Here is a 20,969-nt window from a genome sequence, read left to right as displayed (position 1 = left end):
AGATAAAAATTGTGACCTCTAGAGGGACCACAAACTAAAAACGCGATTTTTCGTACAATCAGGGGCCATAATTCAGGAAGTTACGATCCGATATGTGCGAATACCAATAGAACCATGATCTTTGGGTTATAAACAAGCATTTAATTAAGTTTCATCAAAATCGGATCAAAAATGTGACCTCTAGAGTGTCCACAAGCTAAAAACGTGATTTTCGTACAATCAGGGGCCATTATCCACAAAGTTATGGTCCGATACATGCCAATATCGAAAGGAACCGAGATCTTAGGGAGATAGGCCTATATTTCAAGTTTCGACAAGATCGGATAAAAATTGTGACCGGTAGTGTGTCCACAAACAAATTATGGACAGACGCCCGGGCAGACAGGGACGACAACAATATACATCCACATGAAAGTGTGGGCGTATAAAAAAAACGAAACGAAATATAGGTCTGTATTTTATTCAGTGGTTATCAAGTTCTATTAGTATATTAGCAACTTTTGTATGCCCATTTCTTAGTGGGTGCATATTATGTCGTCACCCATGTCCGTCTGTCAACAATTAGCTTGTGTATGTGATAGAGGCTACAGTTTTTAGCAGAGGCTACATTTTTTAACGTTTATTGTGAAGCATTAGGTAATGACTGTATATGAATGTTTATTTTGTATGAGTAACTTTTAACTTGTAAGCAAGTACAGCAGAGTAAGATGAACTTGTTAACAGTGCTTGCATTCTCTAATCAAGTGCAACAAATCCCTATCATTTGTTACTACTATGATATAGCAATAAAGTTGTCTTCAATAATACCGGTAATATGAATGAGAGTTAGTCCTTTCTTCATCCACTGGAAACGCTAATAATGTTTGCCATATATGCATAAGTATAACAATGAACCCTCTCAATACTCAGCTCCCCCATTAAAAAACCCCCTGAGGCTCCAGTTTTGAATAGGTTTTTTTCCCCAAATTTTGTGTAAAGCATTTGGGGCCCTGAGAGGGACAGATTTTCAAATTTGGTGTGAACTGCAAAGTATCCTAGGACTCGATCAGTAAGTTACTAAACAACAAATTATTTATAGAAAATAATGTATTTTGTGTAATAATCCTATATAATAACAAATCATTCGTCATCTTCTTCTTTCAATAAACCACCATAAACTTCTGATGGTACCGACTGCTGCTGAACTTCCACTTCTACAAAAAAACAATTAATGTTACTCTATACATCTATTTCTGTGATACATGTTACTCTATACATCTATTTCTGTGATACATGTTACTCTATACATCTATTTCTGTGATACATGTTACTCTATACGTCTATTTCTGTGATACATGTTACTCTATACGTCTATTTCTGTGATACATGTTACTCTATAATATGTCAATTTGTGTGATACATGTTACCCTATATGTCAATTTGTGTGATACATATATTTCTGTCACTTAAGGGATCGGTATGATCTACTAACATAAAATATCAACAGCTAAAATCATATTACACTCAATTTGTAATCAATTTTTAAAATTCAAATGATCTAAATCGTTCAGTAGTTACTGAGAAAATACATTTTTGTATTAAGATGCTTCATCAATAGGCTAGATTTTAAATAGTATTAGGTGTTTGACTTCGTTGCTGAACCCTTGTAATAACAAATTTTGCTTCCCAGACCCGCTTTGCCAAAGGTTGAGAAATTCTCATCTAAAAGATACATGAGGCATACCTTCTATTTCTTCATCTTCATCACTTTCAAATTCATCAATATCAATTTCTTCTGGATTATTAGTTTTGGTCATTTCACCCAATTCTTCAGTTGTTGTTGAGCTTCTAAAATAAATTGAACACAGAAAAACATTTAGGAATGTCTCCAAGAGATGTATAGCGTGAAGTTATATTATCAATTTTTAACGAAGAGCCAGATTGTCATCTCGAATATATAAATCAACAAATAAAATGCATATCAAAGAGTTTTAGTCATTTCAGGTATGGCAGAATGGAATGAAGATAGTAAGGACACTATGTGGGCATGGAGAGAAAATTATAAATATACAAGAAGGGAACTGAAGAACAAATGTATCTTTTCTATACAATAAATAATATATCCTGCATCAGATATGTTACTAACCTGACAAACAATAGTTTCTTCTCAGCAGCAGGTTGATCTCGAACTGATTCTTCTGCTAACTGTCTTGCTTTCTCTTCTAGCTTCCTCATTTCATTATTTTCGATTCCATCTTTAAAACAAAACCATTAATAAATTTACAGAATACAGTAAATCCCATACAAAGAGGATTATGCTTATCTTTTAAACAAAAGCCTAAAAGAGCTTAAAGATGGGTTCCCACATACAAACTGGGTGATTTAATGGTATATATGGACTAAAAACATATTCAAACTAATTAATTGGTCATAACTTTGCTTCAAATCCTTCTCAAACATTGTAATTGCGAAGGAATGTTTACGTCACGTGACTTACCTCTCTTGGAAGTCAGAGAAGAATTCATTGCATACATAAGACGATGTTATCTTTTATCGCTTACTATTTATTACAAATATCGAATCCTAATTAAATTCTTGGATTATCCACTACCCGCATCTTTTTCCGTCATTTTTATCTCAGAAAGTGTTGTACGTCTAACTCTTCATAAAGTTTATCAACTTGTACATCAAGCGCTCATTGTTCGCGTGTGACCTTTGACATCATGCGTGCAGAAATTCCTAATCGTCGGGCTGTTGATTAGGGGAACCCTTACATTTTTGTCCTGTATACACTTCATGAGTGTTTTTTGGGGGAATCCAATATTTTTCTAGTAAGATTGGATATCTCTACTTTCCATATATACCAAAATTACCATACTTTTATTGGAAATAACCACCAGATAAATAATTTTCTGGGAACCCATCTTTAAATGCCATCATGTATAAGTGAGAAAGATGAATACGGTTTTATGTCCTCGAAACACATCTAGGTCATTTTAGAACTAACATGTCAACCTGGTTGACAACCCTACTATTTGTTACTGCATTGTGGCTTAAAACCTAATGGTCTCATGCATAGATCACAGATCTCTAAATCCATAGAAAAACACTTCACAGATGAGATAAAATCTCTTTGGGCTTGACGGATTGAAAAAAAAAAAACACCTGGTAATATTTTTGATTATATTAAACAAATTTCATATTTTATCTGTGCAATATTCCAGTCAATATACATAAAGTGGATGCTATAAATAAATACCTGAACTTTCTGTTTTCTTTCCAGAAGCAACTAATATCTGAGCAGACATGAAGTTAACCTAGAAAACAAATCTCATGTTACATTTAATATGTTCAAGCACCACTGCCCAGGGTAAATGGCAGATTTAAACTTTGATTATTTTATTCCAGTTCTAATTGTGGGTGATATCAACTGAACAAAGATCTCATTACTTGTGTAACAATTCTTTGTTCTCTTTGACATCTAACTAACAACTGTAATTGGAGTAAAAGTATATTTGGGTAACCCAAAGCATCCATTCATTGGCTAGGTGAAAGGTCAGAATGATATAATTTCAATTAAGACAGTAACACACAAAGATCTCCCCAAGAGTTGTGTGGGATTTCAATATAAAATCCTTTGGAAATTATGGAAAACCAAGAGCGTAACACAAAAGGATGAATGAAATGGGATTTAACCTATTTTTCTTCTCCAATCTGGCTAATGATGACCAGCATATGCCATGCAGTGCGCTATGACTGAAATTTTATGTTAATGCTAATGTGTATACAGGATCTTGCTTTTTTTGGGGTTTGTCCAAACCGAATAGACAACTTGATGCTGTTTCCTTGCTAGGCCCTCCTTCCTACAACACTGACAAGGCGAAACTATGCCTGAGAGACAGACATGTATGTCTTATTTGTAATGTAGTTTATTTATTTAATTTGTATATTTAATTTCTGTACCATGTTTTGTAAAGCGCACATGAGAACATAGTCATGCACTATAAAAATTAATAATAATAATTATATTTTTTCTAAATAGGATATTGAAAGATTACGTTACCTGTGTATTATATGTAGCTTGTACACTACGTTTTATTCTCAACATTTCTCTTACTGTATCTTCGTTACCATGTTTAATTTCAAACTCTTTCCATGTATCCCAGAATGCTTGTGTTGTCTGCAAATAGGATTTAATATGATGTAAGACTAAGACTTGATCAGTTTGATGGACAAATAATTATAGAATTTTATTTGCTGAAATTTATTAATGTAAAGTAGCATCACGATTATATACAATTTTTACACTTTAAAACCAAGCAACCCAAACATTCTTTAATATTCCTTACAAACAGAATTTATTTAAATATAAATTTATTAATACATGATTTAATTATTTTGAAAATTACATATATTCCCTAAAATCTGGTATTGTATTGATTACTTTTTGCCAAAATAAAACTTTTTGTATGTTGACTTACCCTAGGATCACAGGTTTGAGAACAATGAGCATAAACAGCTCTAGCTCTGTCTATTTCACCCAGTTTCCTTTCTAAATCAGCAAATCTCAAACACATCTCCCTGTATGGATAAAATACATAATTTGATACCATGGATACAACTGAAAAATGGAGTAGAATTCAGTGTGGTGATGTAACTAGTCGTTGAAAAATAGTCTTTTTTTTGCTATGATCTTTACGTTTTTTGTCACGTGCAATAATTGGGATATTCTATGAATGGTGGGGGGGTGGAGTGGGGGTGGTGGATGGCCGAATGGTTACCACGCGCGCTGTATCATACGGTCTGTCATTGAGTCAACTGGCGGGGTTTCGATTCCCCAGTTGTACGTGACAAGGAGTAGGGTCGCCTGTCCAACCTCATGGGTTTCTCTGGGTCCTCCGGTTTCCTCCAACTGCTAATAAACACCCCTACGTGCAAACAAATTTTTGAAATAAAAATTAAAAACCATGTTAGTCCTGAAATGACCTAGTTTGTGTCGAGTGGACGTTAAACCCCATTTCTCTCTCTCTGGTGGTGTTTTAATAGTAAGAGGAAACCACTTATGACAGGCAAAGAAGGAAACAACTTTTGTTAGGTAATGCTAATGTCACACACAAGCCTGCGATCGAAAACCACTTGACTATGAACACATGACCGTTGAAATTCTTCAGCGATATCAATTTCTGCCGAGAATGTTTATCTAAAATAAAAAAGTTTGATTTTCCTCCCAATAATATAGACATACAAGCTTTCTCTACACACTGAAAGTAAACTGTAACTATTCTCAGACAGTAGAATAAAGTGGTGAACACACTAGCCGAATAATTTGGCCGAATCAATCAGCGTTGAAATTCGCCTAGTGTGTCCACTGTCATTAGGCCGAATAATTCGCCTGAATCAACCATGTTTGATATTCGCCTAGTGTGTCTACTTCGCCGAAGCATTCGCCTGATTGAAGAATACATTCGACAACCACCATTCATCATCAACTCATATCGAGAAGTCACATGATTGTTTAAAGACATGGTCGCCGCCATGTTTAATCATGTGACGTGAAAAGTGAATGGTGAATCGGGCTAAGGATTCGTCTAGTGTGTCCGCCCATTCGGCCAAATAAAATTTGGTGCCAACTGATTCAGCTAATGTGTTCACTGCTTAATTACCTTGACTGATGGTTATCAAGAACTTCTATAGCCTTTTCATATATAGAACGTGTATGTGTAACACCATATATTTCTGCTGCTTTTTTAATATATATATTATACATCTGAAATATAAACAACACAATATACATAATCAAATATTATACATCTGAAATATATACAACACAATATACATAATCAAATATTATACATCTGAAATATATATAACACAATATACATAATCAAATATGCATTATTTAAAAAAAAAAAAATGGCAGTTTTCCAAGATGTTCAGCATTAGCCCAGTTGCCAGAAAGAAAAGGGTTTTATTTTAACATGGTAAGCGCACAAGCAACTTTATGCAAATATAAATGTATCTGTGTTGTATCTTCAACAATTTGTCTGGAGCATAAATGTTTTATGGGAATGGCACAATTTATTTTTTACCTCATATTTAATGGAAATTAAATGTTAATTTGGCCTTGTGTTCCAAACAATATGATGACATTTTTATGCCAAATGGTTCATTCAACAGACAATCATTTTAAAACATACAAAAATATTTTAACCAATTTCTCAAAATCTTATTTCTCCCTAGTGGATGTGGTCTTTGATAACAACTTAAAATGGTTAATACCATTGATGACTTACCTCATATTGTTCTTCAGGTAATACACCTCTAGTGGCTTTATCATATACAGCCATAGCATGTCTAGCTAAACCATGATCTTCTTCTAACTTAGCATATAAAAGATATATAGCTGAAACAAACCATATCAACATATTATAACCATTTTAAAAGATCTACATTGGTAGAATCAATTTTAAGATCAATACATTAACTTGTGAGTTGTTCGGATGGTACACATTGGCGTGCACATAAAAGATCCCTGGACAGTTGGAATTCGATATAAGAGTAGGCTGTAGTGTCGCTGTCTGGGCAAAATTTCCCTCACAGCACAATGTATGCCCCCGTTCATTAGCCCAGTTCGGAGCAGAACAGTAGGAAGTTAAACCCCATTTCATTTCATTAACTTGTGACTGTATCATTTAACTCTCTGCACCTACTTATTTAACTCATCTAATAACACATTCTACATTCATCAAATTATTGTAATCAGTTGGTTTGTACTGGTCCAAAAGAGTGGAATGAATTTCCAACAGATTTCAAGAATATGCCTAACAACTAAATCTTCAAGATACTTCAATGGAATATTTTTAATTATGAAAATTAAATTTATTAAAAATTTTTGAGAGAAATAATTAAACTCAAGCATTCTTTGTGTTTGAAATGATTAAATTCATGTATTCTTTGTGTTGTTTGAGAAATTAAATTTATGTAATCTCTTTGTGTGAAATGATCTGTAATTAAAAACATGTAATCTTTGTGTGTGAAGTAATTAAATTCATGTATACTTTGTGTGTGAAATAATTAAATTCATGTACTCTGTGTGTCAAATAATTAAAATCATGTACTCTGTGTGTCAAATAATTGAATTCATGTATTCTTTGGGTTTGAGAGAGAGAGAAAGAGAGAGAGAGAGTGAGAGAGAGAGAGAGAGATGGGGTTTAGTGTCCACTCCACACAAACAAGGTCATTTCGGGACTGACATATAGCTCAATTTTATATAAATTATTTGCTTGCATGTGGGGGTCTTTAGCAATGGAAGGAAACCGCAGGACCTAGAGAAAACCCACGAGGTTGGACAGGAGACCCTACTCCTTGTCACGTACAACCGGAAAATCGAAACCACGCCATATGACTCAATGACAGACCTTATGATACAACATGCACGTGTTAACCATTCGGCCACATACCCCCCCCCCCCCCCCTTGTGTGTAAAATAATTAAATTCATGAATACTTTGTGTGTGAAATAATTAAATTTATGAATACTTTGTGTCTGAAATAATTAAATTTATCCACACTGTGTGTGAAATAATCAAATGCATGTACTATTCTTTATACGGTATGTGTATTCCAGTATAGCTGTGTACTAGAAGTATGCAACTGTCATAATATATTTTAAAAATAAACTTACATTTGGCATATTTAGGTGGACAAGCTTCCAAACATTGTACAAATAAATCTCGTGCACGTTCAAGTTTTGTGCCACCCTAGAAAAAACAAAAACAAACATGAACCAAAAAATGATGAAAGATGAGTTTTGACAGTAAGCAGACAAAGAGAAAGATAGAGAGGGGTTTAAAAACATCGTAATCAGAGACATTTTATTTAAATTTCTTAAAAGTCTCTGAACATTATATTAGACCAAAAATAGTTCAATACTGTGAAGTATTCATATAGATATGTTGAACTGGAAAATTTGCATCATTCGACAGACAATAAAAACTGGATATGATCAAATTGGATGTAAACCAAAACAATCAAAATTCACTTTAGTCAAAATGACCAAAATATTGTCAAAAACATATTTATCAATTGATTCTTATTAAACATACATTATGCAAGAGCTAAATCTGCCTATTGTAGGTCTTTCTTTAGGCCTAAAATGTTATATAAATTATTAATTAGACATTTAGACAAAACAAGACCATAATCAACTCTTGATGGCATTGGATACTCAAGATTTTTAAAATTTAAAAATCTAATTTAAAATTTGGAAAGCCAAACAAAGTCTCGAATGTACCAGTGCCCTGGTTACTACTATGCACACATCTTGTCAAAACTACAAATGGTGATAACTTGGCTCAGAATGATGTAATTTGAATGAAATTTTCAATATTTTCATTTTACATTATCCATTTTTGAGCTATTATATAGCAAGAATGGTAGCTCTGTGTCTAAATCTTACATAATGTATCTTTAAATAAATATTTAATTGATCGTTTTGATTATTTTTATGGCCGTTATGACCAATCTATGGTCGTTTCGACTAAAAGTCATGTCCGTTTTGACAAAACCTTTGGGCTGTTTTGAGTACATTTTAGGGTGGGTTAAACCACAGAAAATTTTATACAATAGACACACACAGACTATAATTTTAAAATTTGTTACATTAAAGGAGAACAAAGGACTATTTTAACAGTTATGAACATGCTCAATTTGTTTATATTGAGACTGCTATATTAGATTTTATATCTCTCAAATTGCTGTGATAAAACAATCCTTAACATCACTACAGATAATTTGTTTGATTAATTAGTTTACATGTTCAGAACATCAAGTAAATATGTCAAATGTCAATGTAGTACAATAAAATGAAATGACATGATAATTGTTATTTCTGCTCACTTTTAGCACCGAGTGGAAACATGTAAAACCATTAAAAAGGACATATGTTGGGTAGGTGACTATACCCAGCAAACTTTTGACCCACCAATGCAGACAAAGATGATGATTTTTTTAAATTTAGTAAAATAATTTCGAGTGATTGAATACTTACATATCTTTCAATGAATTTGGCCAAATAATTGTTCCATATATCATACACATTAGGCCATTTAAACAAAGCAATACCTTTTTCATATGCCTGGAAAAAAATCAAAATACCGATTAAACTTAATAAATACACGGCCCGCTTAAATACATTGCTAAAATTGCTTAAAACTGCATAAAATTAAAGAAATGAAATGAAATGGGGTTTAACATCCTACTGTTCTGCTCCGAACTGGGCTAATGAAGATGGGCATACGCCATACAGTGTGCTATGAGGGAAATTTTGCCTGGACAGCGGCACTAAGACCTACTCTTATATGGAATTCAAACTGTCAAGAGATCTTTTACGTGCACGACAATGTGTACACAGGACCTCGTTTTTTCATCCCATCGGAATGACTAAACAGCTGTACTTGACAGGCCCTCCGTCCGGCATAAATGACAAGGGGGAACCACGCCAGAAAATCTGGATAAACTTTCTCGGCCAATGCAAGGATCGAACACCCGACCTCCAGGCCACCAAGTCTGATTCTCATAAAATTACAGATCTAACAGATGAATTTAGCCAACAATTCGATCTATATTATTAAATATTAAAGAAAAATAGAATTAAGCCCTTTCATATGGGCTTCAATATAACCAGCTAATTGCCTTTGCTGGAAAACAGAAAAAGTTGAAGTGCTTCTGAAACAACTTTATATAACATTTTGTTACATACACAAAGTTAACGTAGAATTAAAAACATACCTTAAAGGCCTCCTCAAAGTAATTGCTTTCTTCTAGAAACATTCCATAATTAATAATGATTTGTGGTGTAGCTATTCTAAGATCTATTATTCTATCATAAACAGCTTTACAAGACTGGAATAAAAACAAATATTTCCCAAAATGAGAATAAGGCTAAAGAGGATTTGGATGGGAATACCAATGTTTAAGTTTTTAACACTATAATGTTGAGATCAACATGTAATTTGTATTTCTATGGTTACAGATGCATGTGAGATAGGAACATTTTGCCTAGGCAGCAGTATTTCTTCCTACCGTTCTTCAATTTCCAACTGCCAAGGGTTTTTTTTATGTACACAACAAGACAAACTTTCCTTCACAGCCTCACAAACAATATCCATGTCAAGTGTAGGTTGGGCTTGAGAAAGGCAAAGGTTCTTTTTTGACCACATCAGGATACCACCGAGGGACACTCCAGTCATCAAGAGTCCAGTGTCCTGATTACTTGCCTATCACAATATCTTTTTTTCTGATAGTAAAACATAGAATTTCCCTACAGAGTTCTAAATTTCCATTCAATTTATTAGACATTTTTAGCAGTTTTCATAGAATTTTACATTTTAAGTTTTTGGTGAAAGTGATAAAACATACTGTTACCTTAAATGTTCCAAAACTCTCTTCTAAATCAGCATATAATGACCAGACTTTCAGTGATTTGTGAACACGATTTTGAACAGTTTCTGTCTGTAAATAAAAGAGCGATAATTTATAACCATATTTAAATGTTTCGACATTTAGTTTGAACATTACTCAAGATAAAAGCATTTTTTGGCAATATTTAATTCTTTTTGGTCTAGAAGCATTTTTCATGAGAAAAGATACTTGTGTTTAAGGCTATTTGACCAAACAAATAGAGCCAGTCTGAAAATCTTTTTGTTTTGTGTTTTTTGTGGGGTTTGTATCATCTATTTTCTATCATTTTTCTAGCTTAATTATTGAGTAAGGTTTTTAAAAATAATACCGAAATTTCAGTGTTGGGAATTTGTCTTGAGAAAATCATGCGAAGACCATGTTATAGGTCCTGGGAAATCAGAGAAAAACGTTTAGGGTAGATTGGGTAACAGTCAACACAGGTGTTTATTGTTTTGGTTTTAAAGTCATCTAACATACCTCATCATGATATGCCACTTTTCTTGGAGGTGGCGCTGTTGCCTTTTGCATTAGTCTTAAAGCTTCTTCGTTATTACTACAAATAAATTAATTTCAAATAATTTGAAAAAAATAAGGTATGCAAGTCAAAGTATATCAATGAAATGTATAATATGCAATTATATCAAAGGGTTATCATAATGGTAGCAGGAGGAATATTTTACAGAATATGAAGAAATGTCTAAAAAAATAAATGAAATGAAATGGGGTTTAACGTCCTACTGTTCTGCTCCGAACTGGGCTAATAAAGATGGGCATACGCCATACAGTGTGCTATGAGGGAAATTTTTCCCGGACAGCGGCACTATGGCCTACTCTTATATCAAATTCCAACTGTCAGGGGATCTTTTACGTGTACGCCAATATGTACACGGGACCTCGGTTTTTCGTCCAATCCGAATGACTAGACAGCTGTCCTTGTCAGGCCCTCCATCCTGCATCACTGACAAGGGAGAACCATGCCGGAAAATCTGGATGAACTTTCTCGGCCAAAGCAGGGATCGAACACCCGACCTCCAGGCTAGCAAGCCAGCGTCTTACCCAATTAGCCACCCATTTAAAAAATAAAAAATAAACTTACTCCTGTCTTATTTCCATTTCTGCCCATTCACACCAAACAGATGCCAAATCATCAACATGTTTATATGGAACTTTACTTGCTTTATCAAATATCACTCTTGCCTGTGAATAACAAACAATTTATGGGACAATATAAAGTGGAAACCTGATTTTTTTCTATTTGGCAGACAAACCTAATAACTACTTTTAGGCATAAGAACTGACTAAAGTTTTGTTCAAGGCAGAGTATGAATACTTTTACTAAACAATTATACTAATTTATATAGTTCAATCTTTTATTTCATTTTCATATTTGATTTGTCTAATGACCTATGATTCTTTCCGAAGTTCAATAAACAAAACATGAGATAATGTCTTTACTTACATCGTCTACTTGATCAGCCTCCTCGTAAAATTTAGCAAATTCCACCCATAATGTATGTGGTTTACCCGATGCTTGTTGTGGATCAACTGTCTGTACAGCTTCAGTGAAAGTATTAATAATCTACAATACAATACAACATATATGTACTAATGAGTATAAATCTAAAAAACAACATGCACTAATGAGTATAAATCTAAACCAACGGCTGCCAGTTAGGATACGCCCACATGTTGCAAGAGATGGATAGAGAACAAGCTAAGAAAAAAGTGATTTTTCGTAAAATCAAGGGCCATAATTTTTAATAAGTTACGATCTGTCATTAGGGTGTAACCCCGGGTGTAATTGTGATAAATTTAAACTTTTTTTTTAAATCAGATAAAAATTGTTAGCTCTAGAGGGACCACAAGATAAAAACGCGATTTTTCGTACAATCAAGGACCATAATTCAGGAAGTTACAATCCAATATGTGCGAATATGGAAAGGAACCAAGATCTTTGGGATGTAAACATGTATTTCAAGTTTCATCAAAACTGGATTATAATTATGACCTCTAGAGGGTCCACAACCTTGATCTACCAGATGTTAACACTATTTGCGTACAAGGGGGGCCATTTTGTCCGACAGTTTTGGTCTGATTTTCATGAAATCAAATTCAACTATCATTAGGTTGTAACGCTGATATACTAAAACGTTTTTTTAAATCGGATAAAAATTGTAAACTCTATGATCCGATATGTGCGAATATCGGCAGGCACCGAAATCTTTGGGATATTTTTACACTATTTGCGTAGGAAAGGCGGACATTTTGTCCTGCAGTTTTTGTCCGATTGTCACGAAATTCAAACTCTAGCATCATTACGGTTTTACGGTGATATATTCGAAAGGTTTTTTTAATCGAATAATAATTGTGACCTCTACAGGGATCACAAGCTAAAAACGTGATTTTTTGTACAATCAGGGGCCATAATTCAGGTAGTTGTGATCCGATATGCGCAAATATTGAAAGGAACCAAGATCTTTGTGTTATAAACATGCATTTAAAGTTTCATCAAAATCAGAAGAAAATTGTGACCTCCAGAGTGTCCACAAGCTAAAAACGTGATTTTTCGTACAATACATGAAGTTATGGTCCGATATATGCCAATATCGAAAGGAACCGAGATCTTTGAGAGATAGACCTATATCTTAAGTTTCGTCAAAATTAAATAAAAATTGTGACCTGTAGAGTGTCCACAAACAAATTGTGGACGGACAGACAGACGTCCAGACAAGGGCGACGACAATATAATGAAAATATATAATGAAAAATGAATATTGATATGTATTAAAGATTCCAGTCAAATTCCTTTATTCGGTGTGAAGTTATGAGTGTTTGCATTTTTGACAAATGTAGCGTAGATTGTTTATTATCTTAGCAACTAAGTCTTGATTATCTATTTTATCGCTAAACTCTTACATGGCTGCAGTGTTCTAATCTGCTTAAAATCAAAGCTATGCGTTGGTCCAGTGAGTTTATGGGCTTGTCATGTTCATAAATGTTAAACTAATAATTTATGTAACATATGGTTCCAAAAAAAGACCTGCTCTTACATATTGCATTTTAAAGTTGAAAATCTTCGTTAAATGATATTTTCTAAATTTATAAGCTGAAGATACCTACACATGTACTTTCTAAATAAGTGTATTGAATTCAGACAAACGTCTTTTAGAAGATTTGGATCTTAATATAAACAAATCAAATCTTACCTCTCTAGGTTTTCCTGCATACAATGTAACTCTTTTGTGCCATTCATGTACATTGTGAGGATTCTGACGAAGCAAGACACTAAAAAAATTAATATAATGTAAAAATTAGCTGTAGTCTCCTACCTAATATTTTATCTGTAAAATAAGGTTTTTCAATAGGAGCAGATGGCATTGGAATTGGGATGGGTTATAAAGATATATATATATAGCTTATCTAATAGTGCATAAGCTAATCAAATATGCACAGTTTGCACAGAAGTTTGAAGGCAAGTGTCTGTGATGATTATATACTCTCAAGTTTGATCAAAATCGATTCAGTAGATACAAATTGCATAGAAGGACAGACAAAAACTAATTAAATAACCATCTTTATAACAGTTAGTTGCAACAGGTTTTGGAATGCATTATTTTGTTTATAGGTTATCAAGAATTCTAACATTCTGTAATTTTAAATGGGATATTTAACCTGTCATTTGTTTTTTACCTGTTCAACAATAATGGTCGTCTGTCCATCAAATTCTCTAATCTTGCTAACCTCAATTCTAGATCTAAATCATCTACAAATATATACATAAATATATTGTTAATAATATCTGTAGGCATCTTAAAATCTATCAATCTTAATAAAATCCAATTTTTATGTCAATTCAACATGGATATATTGTTGGTTTACTCTACCTAAGATTTAACTACTTGTTTTCCTGGTTATCTGTTAGCTTACTTTTTAAAGTCTAATTTGTGCCACTTTGACTGGCTAAAACCCATATTACTGAAGAGTGGAACAAGTGAGGCAAATTCAGACACACTTCTTAAAGACAAATTGCAATAACTCTTTAATTAAGTATGACTTTTGCTGTTAACGTATTCAGAAGTCTTCACAAAGAGAGCAAAGGTTATAACTCATGAAGAGAGTTTACATGATTCAAGAGCCATAACTCTATAAGTAATGAAAGTTGTTGAAATTTGATAAATATTTGTGTGGAAAGCCAGAGCATCCATTTGATTAAAGTTTGTTTTTATATACTGTTTAGAGACAGATGACTGTCATTTTATCATACATGTAATACAAGACTTGTCCGTTTACAGACACTAACCTTCTTCTCCTGCACCACTTTCTTCCATGCTCTCCATTTTAGCTGCTATCATAGATTTTTCGAACTGAGAGAACGCATCAAATACTTGTGTAAAATCTCGCACTGTTATAACAGTTTGTATAGCTTCTTCATAAATATCTCGTGCCTTCAATTCAAAATAATGGTTAAAGATAAATTTCATTATCTATTTAATAGAGGTGGGGAACTAAAGTTTGCTTTAAGTGTTAATATGATTACATATCTATTCTGCTCACACCAAATCTGTTTTTGGGACTGTGACAGGGCTCATTTCCATGTCAGTTGAATGCAATTGTGGTAATTCAAAACATTCTGGACTGACAATCAAGCACCCCTCTATGTTTTTTATGGCTAAAGGAAAAGTATCAAAACACAATACAAGGCTTTCATGATTTGGATATTATCATTAATCTCTGTGAACAAAAAACATCAATGGAATCCCCTATGTACAGCTGATCACTCATTCACTGGCACAAATATTCAATGTTTGAGTAAAATCAGAACTCAATTCTCAGAAAAATCTTATGCCTAAGCTTTTTTCTTATTGAAATTTATCAAGTTGATTTTCCACATATTTTTTCAATAAAATATTCATTACAAATCGTTTTCTTTCGTTTGAAAAATATGAAGCCACTTGAATTGATAGCACCAGCTGGACTTTTCTAAGAACCGGAAAGTCTGTATTAACAACATACCCTTTCAAAATGGCCACCTCTGATATAATAATCTGCTAAAGAGTTCCACAAAACACCAATTTGATCAGAATAGCGTTTTAAACCTTGCCGAATAATGGGTTCTATCTTTAATGATGTAACTTTATCTGGATTTTTGGCAATCAGCTCACACAATTCATTCCATAACTGAAAGCAGAAAATTATAACACCAGTAAAACTCAACTCTGCATATACATGTATGGTCATGTGCATCCCTGTATCCATTATCTTAAAATGTAAAGAACTAAATAATCATAAAGTTTTATTTAAATTAGCAATTCCTGTTGTCGCAGAAAAGTAGGATGATTAACAGGTCTGGAAATAATGGTTTTAGATGTACCTGACAAAATGTCAGCCACTAATGAAACAGTACCTGACATTTTCAACTTAGTGCCGGACATGTATTAATAATATCAATAAAAAAGACAAATCAGTGCCGGACAAAATGACAGACACCAGAGGTTTAGTGCCTGACAAATCCTGAATCTGTGCCTGACATTGTCTGTGACAGGTGCCTTATTTCCAGGCTTGAAGATTAACCCAATTTCATTCTGCCCAGTATTATTTTTTTGGTAAAACTGGTTAATTTTCTCTGAAGTCTTCTAAGAAACCTTTATCCTACTAGTCTTGCACACCTATCCAAGCTCTGGGGTTGGTCATAAAGTCTCCAAATTCCACATTATATAAGTGCCTATATAGTCCCCTTTTAGTTACAGTGGTTTGTGGTGGTTGTGATTAAAAGGAGACTCACACAATTGAACAATAAATTTCCTTAAATGAGTTATGTAACCCAATTAAAGATGCATTATGTAAGATTTAGATAAAGAGCTGACAGTCCTCGCTATAATAGCTAAAATATAGATAATGAAAAGGGAATATGTTGAAAATTCCAGCTAAATTACTCCATTCTAAGCGGAGTTATGGAAGTTTAAAGAACAGTGTAATCTCGATTATCATTGCTACCATTGATATGATAATAAACAAAGCCTTGATTATCCATTTTATAATTAAATTATTAACTGGCAATCGTGTTTAAATCTATTGAAAATCAAAACCATCTGACGTTCTAGAGAGTTGATTATGGGCTTGGAATATCTAAATGTCTTATTAATGATTTATATAACATTTGAGGCCTAAAGAAAGATCTGCAATAAGCAGATTTAGCTCTTACATAATGCATCTTTTAGGAAATCTAGTGATTATTCCCAAAGGTTATTTCTTTATATTTTGGCATTTTAAGTGCATACTTAAAACCATTTTTATCAACAGATACTCTGAGAAATCTGGGACTATGACTTTTAAAAAAATGTGAAATTCAGCTGTCATCCATATTGTGTTCTATTTTTGGTTAGTTTTAGGTGGGTACTCATCTAGAGCAAAATCCGTTTATATTATAGATCTGACATAATTTTGAGATATATGTAACCATCTTTGGTCTCAAAAGTTGACAGTTCAGGGCACGGACAAATCTAGAATCAGGAAAAACTTCTGCTCACATTGTCGAAAAGAAAAAACATTGTCAAGAGCTACCTTATCAAAAAAGCTGAAATAAGACATGGATGAGATCGACACGATTTCTGCATTTGTTTTGACAATAAAACAAAGTAGTCTTCACAATACCTGATGTTTTGATTTGCCTTCTTTAGAAACAAAAGTTTCATCATTGATTAGATCTGCTAGTCTAATAGCTGCTTCATCTAACCAACCAATAGATTTTAAATACTCTATATATTCTTCACCTGTTTCTTTCTGTAACTAAGAATAGAAATAATATCATATTAACATCAGATTGTTTTCATAAAAACAGTTATGAAAATATCTGGAAAATGAAGTAGGCTACATGGCTAACCAGTTCTGTCATAAAAATGAATCCAGAGAAATCAAATTTTCTAAAAAAAACAAGCACTAGCAGACCAACCTATTTCCTAAAAAAGTTTGTGTAAAGAAAGAAATGAAATGAAATGGGTTTTAACGTCCTACTGTTCTGCTCCTATACTGGGCTAATGAAGACGGGCATACGCCATACAGTGTGCTATGAGGGAAATTTTGCCCGGGTAGCGGCACTATCGCCTACTCTTACATCGAATTCCAACAGCCAAGGGATCTTTTACGTGCATTCCAATGTATACACGGGACCTCGGTCTTTCGTCTCATCCGAAGGACTAGACAGCTATCCTTGTCAGCCCTCCGTCCTGCATCACTGACAAGGGGGAACCACGCCGGAAAATCTGGATGAACTTTCTTGGCCAATGCAGGGAGCGAACACCCGACCTCCAGGCTAGCGAGTCAGTGTCTTACCCACCTAGCCAAGTGATCCCCGTGTAAAGAAAGACATTTATCACAAAAATGTCCTAGGATATATCCTTTTAATTTCTTTTGAAAAGTCACTTTTATGTCTTCCCAATTGGGTGATAAGTAAAATCTCATAACATTATTTTTTTATATCAAATATATCAACACACAACTATGAAATAATAACATCAACAGAGTCTGAGGTGTTCATTTTCATATTATTGTCTTGTGTTAATATTAAAAAGACATGTCTGAAAACTCTGTAAATATTAAGAAAAACTGAAAAAATATAAAAGATAACTTTTGTTTGATATGAATACAATCTGTTTGTAACATTATATTACTTATATTAAGCCCTGTTCAATTTGGAGTGTGACAAAACAATCCACTTCAAAAAGGACGAAGTCGTCAATTGTCTGCAGTTATAAAGCTTGGATTTGTTAAAATTGGGCAAATCTTTTTTCAGTGATAAGGAATGGACGAGTATTTGATTTCTTGGAGGAAATACCAAATCTTCATTAGCATTAGATTCTATCGATCAATCTCTTCCCTACAATCAATGACCAACTACTGACCTTTAAATGGCGACGATAAACTCTAACAGCAGTTTCTTTTAGATCATACATTCTTACAAATTTTAAATACAGTGGCCAAATCCGGTTGTGTTGTGTAACAGGCAATGACCGTAAAGCTCGATCAAATGTTCGACGTGTACGAGTTATCTTCCCTTGATCAATCAGTAACTGACAATAATCCAGCCATATTCGAGGCATCTGTAAGAATGAATAAAAATTGGTTTCAAAATAATATTTGATTTATGAGATATAATAACATACAGATTGTTCTGTCAAAATCATCATTCGTTTTAGTCGAAGTGGTGACAATTTGGACTGGAGTCGTCACCCATACATAGAACTAGGATGAAATTTTTACTTACTACAAAGCTCTATTAGACAGACCCCCAGTGCAGTTTGAAATCATTACCTGCTTCAAGTACTCTGAAATCATTATCTGGTGTACCATGAAATCATTACACCATAAAATCAGCAACAGGAACACATATAATCATTATCTGGTACTATGTGAATTCAACACCAGGTACACAATGTAATCATTACCTGGTACAACATGAAATCAAAACCAGGTAGACCATATACATGTAATCATTACCTGCTACCACATGAACAGAATAACGCAGGATAAAATGGTATTAAATTAACAGTCTATTAAAATTAATCAAAGATTAAATGCCCCATACTCTTATGATGATCATTGTTTTGATATTATACCTTTCTATTCAAATTATTATTATCTTACACAAGAAAAAACTGGTGACACTTACTTTATGCATAAATACTAGTGATCTTTCATAGGCACTATTTACATCTTCATATGCTGGATCTACAACACATCGTCCTTTTACTTGACTCCTCCTCAATTTTAAATAGTTGTACCATAGTTTATAACTAGAAAATATGGTCAACAATTTATCATTTATAATTCTGATTATATATATTAGCTTTACCTTAAGTTTCTCCATTTAACATCCTTTTCAAAGTCGCAAATACACTTAAAATTATGACCATCCAACAATATCATCTACATGTCTGCCTTATTTATAGATGAATTTACTAGCTAGCACTGACAAATACATGTGCAGTGTAGCCAATGTGTTATCATTAAAGAAACTTGTTTTAAGTTGAACATTCGCTAAAAGTTCTACTTTAATTAGAACTCATTTTTAGCTGTGAACAATACCTGATAGCCGATACACATCTAAGTCTAACTTTATTCAGGTAAAACATTTTTACAAACCTTCCTGGTAATTCCTTTAAAGCTCTCTCATATATAACGTTTATTATTGATTTGGGTGAAGCAGACTTGTGTTCAATGTATCGTAACCAGCATTTAACAGAAAAGGGATTTCGCAGAATATCTTCTTCATAGGGTAGATCATCTTCTTCCTGAAAATTATATATAACTGTTAGCTTTATAAGATTAGAGAATGTGGATATAAATAAAGTAAACACTTTACCATACTTACTATTCTTCCACTGAAAGAAGAGTAAGGGTAATTGTTTATTTTACTTAAAAGAAAAAGATATTTCAACCACTTATTAATTTTACCAGCCCAGATTTTCAAGTCAGGATTTAATTTGGGCCACAGAAAGCCAGTGAGGCCAACACAGAGCGAAACATTTGTAAAACTGTAGCCTAGTAGGCCTACTGTAATCGTTAGAATCAGGTACCCATATTAAAACGTAGGCATAACTTAAAGGAGCTAAATCGCTAAAATTTGGGAGCTAGAAATTGACAAAAGTAGGTCACAACACATATAATACTGTAGTATGAATGTATATAAACTGATTTACATTCAATGGTTTCCGTATTTACTCCAATTTCAAATCAGTTATGTTCGGCGAAATAAGCCAGCAGTCTCAAGCAAGTGCAAATTTCTAGCGTCTTGTTATTCCAGTCTACATACGCCGTTTTGATTTGGTGCAATGTGTCTAGCCTTGTCCCTCGAGTCTCTTGATGCAACTGGGGCTGAAGCGCATTATGGTACACGATTCGTGTACCAATGGTAAAATGTTTATTTTGTCTTAAATATTGGATATCAAAAGCCCATCTTTTTCCGGTAAGATCACAACATGAATGTTGATTTAATTTGACAAATAAATCGTGTTTTCAATGTTGAAGATTTTGGATGATATTGAGTTAGAGACTTAGCTACTTTAAAGTAAAGAGTAGATCTATCTAATAGTTAATAGTAGGCCTATTGAACTTATTGAAGGCTATTTTATTTCTTCCAAAGGTTCCTAAATCTGACATCATGTCACATTATCAGAGGATTATTGATATATCTATATAGCTGCCATCTCTATAAGTACTCACAAAGAAAATATCTTTCAATGCATCCTCTGAAATCGGCATTTTTAATAATTTTATAACTCAACAAATTAAAAACATCGACATGTGTAAATGTGAACCAAACGTTTACTTCGGGTGAGTCTACATTTGGACGAATATGAGTGTTTGCACTACATTGAAATGATAAGATATATATGTAGCATATTCTGCATTTTATTCGATTTGTATGTATCATTGAATTATGTCCATTTGTCTTAAGTTCATTCTAAAGGTCTTATCAAAGCATATAAACATTAAATGTAATATAGATATATACTGTAACACCCCAAACATTTA

The 20,969-nt window shown here is 33.3% G+C and overlaps 1 protein-coding gene across 1 annotated transcript; it reads right to left on the bottom strand.

The window, feature by feature from the left end:
* Positions 1 to 452: 452 nt before the first annotated feature.
* LOC126819218 (pre-mRNA-splicing factor SYF1) lies at positions 453 to 20,769 on the bottom strand. The gene is made up of 24 exons (XM_050547137.2): positions 20,658 to 20,769; positions 19,578 to 19,726; positions 19,105 to 19,228; positions 18,338 to 18,535; positions 17,091 to 17,225; positions 15,453 to 15,617; positions 14,740 to 14,884; positions 14,130 to 14,202; positions 13,646 to 13,724; positions 11,899 to 12,018; positions 11,536 to 11,636; positions 10,917 to 10,992; positions 10,404 to 10,490; positions 9,768 to 9,881; positions 9,028 to 9,114; positions 7,663 to 7,738; positions 6,273 to 6,382; positions 5,643 to 5,746; positions 4,461 to 4,560; positions 4,043 to 4,159; positions 3,239 to 3,296; positions 2,126 to 2,234; positions 1,724 to 1,827; positions 453 to 1,193 (listed from the first exon to the last, which is right to left on the bottom strand). Exons 1-24 carry the CDS (start codon positions 20,694 to 20,696, stop codon positions 1,120 to 1,122), a joined length of 2,544 nt encoding a protein of 847 aa, XP_050403094.1. The 5' UTR covers positions 20,697 to 20,769; the 3' UTR covers positions 453 to 1,119.
* Between the last annotated feature and the right edge of the window lie 200 nt (positions 20,770 to 20,969).

Source organism: Patella vulgata, chromosome 1, assembly GCF_932274485.2.
Source record: "Patella vulgata chromosome 1, xgPatVulg1.2, whole genome shotgun sequence".
In the NCBI taxonomy this organism is placed as follows: Eukaryota; Metazoa; Mollusca; class Gastropoda; family Patellidae; genus Patella; species Patella vulgata.
The sequence above is the reverse complement of the archived record's forward strand: the minus strand, read 5'-3'. Positions and strand labels throughout refer to the sequence as shown.

What these genes read in the sequence shown, in the direction of transcription:
- LOC126819218 (XM_050547137.2), bottom strand. Translation starts at nt 20,696, where the DNA reads ATGCCGATTTCAGAGGATGCATTGAAAGATATTTTCTTT. An exon ending in CACTAGTATTTATGCATAAA is followed by an intron (nt 18,536 to 19,104) that starts GTAAGTGTCACC and finishes TCATTCTTACAG; the next exon opens with ATGCCTCGAATATGGCTGGA. An exon ending in GAAATGGAAATAAGACAGGA is followed by an intron (nt 10,993 to 11,535) that starts GTAAGTTTATTT and finishes ATTTATTTGTAG; the next exon opens with TAATAACGAAGAAGCTTTAA.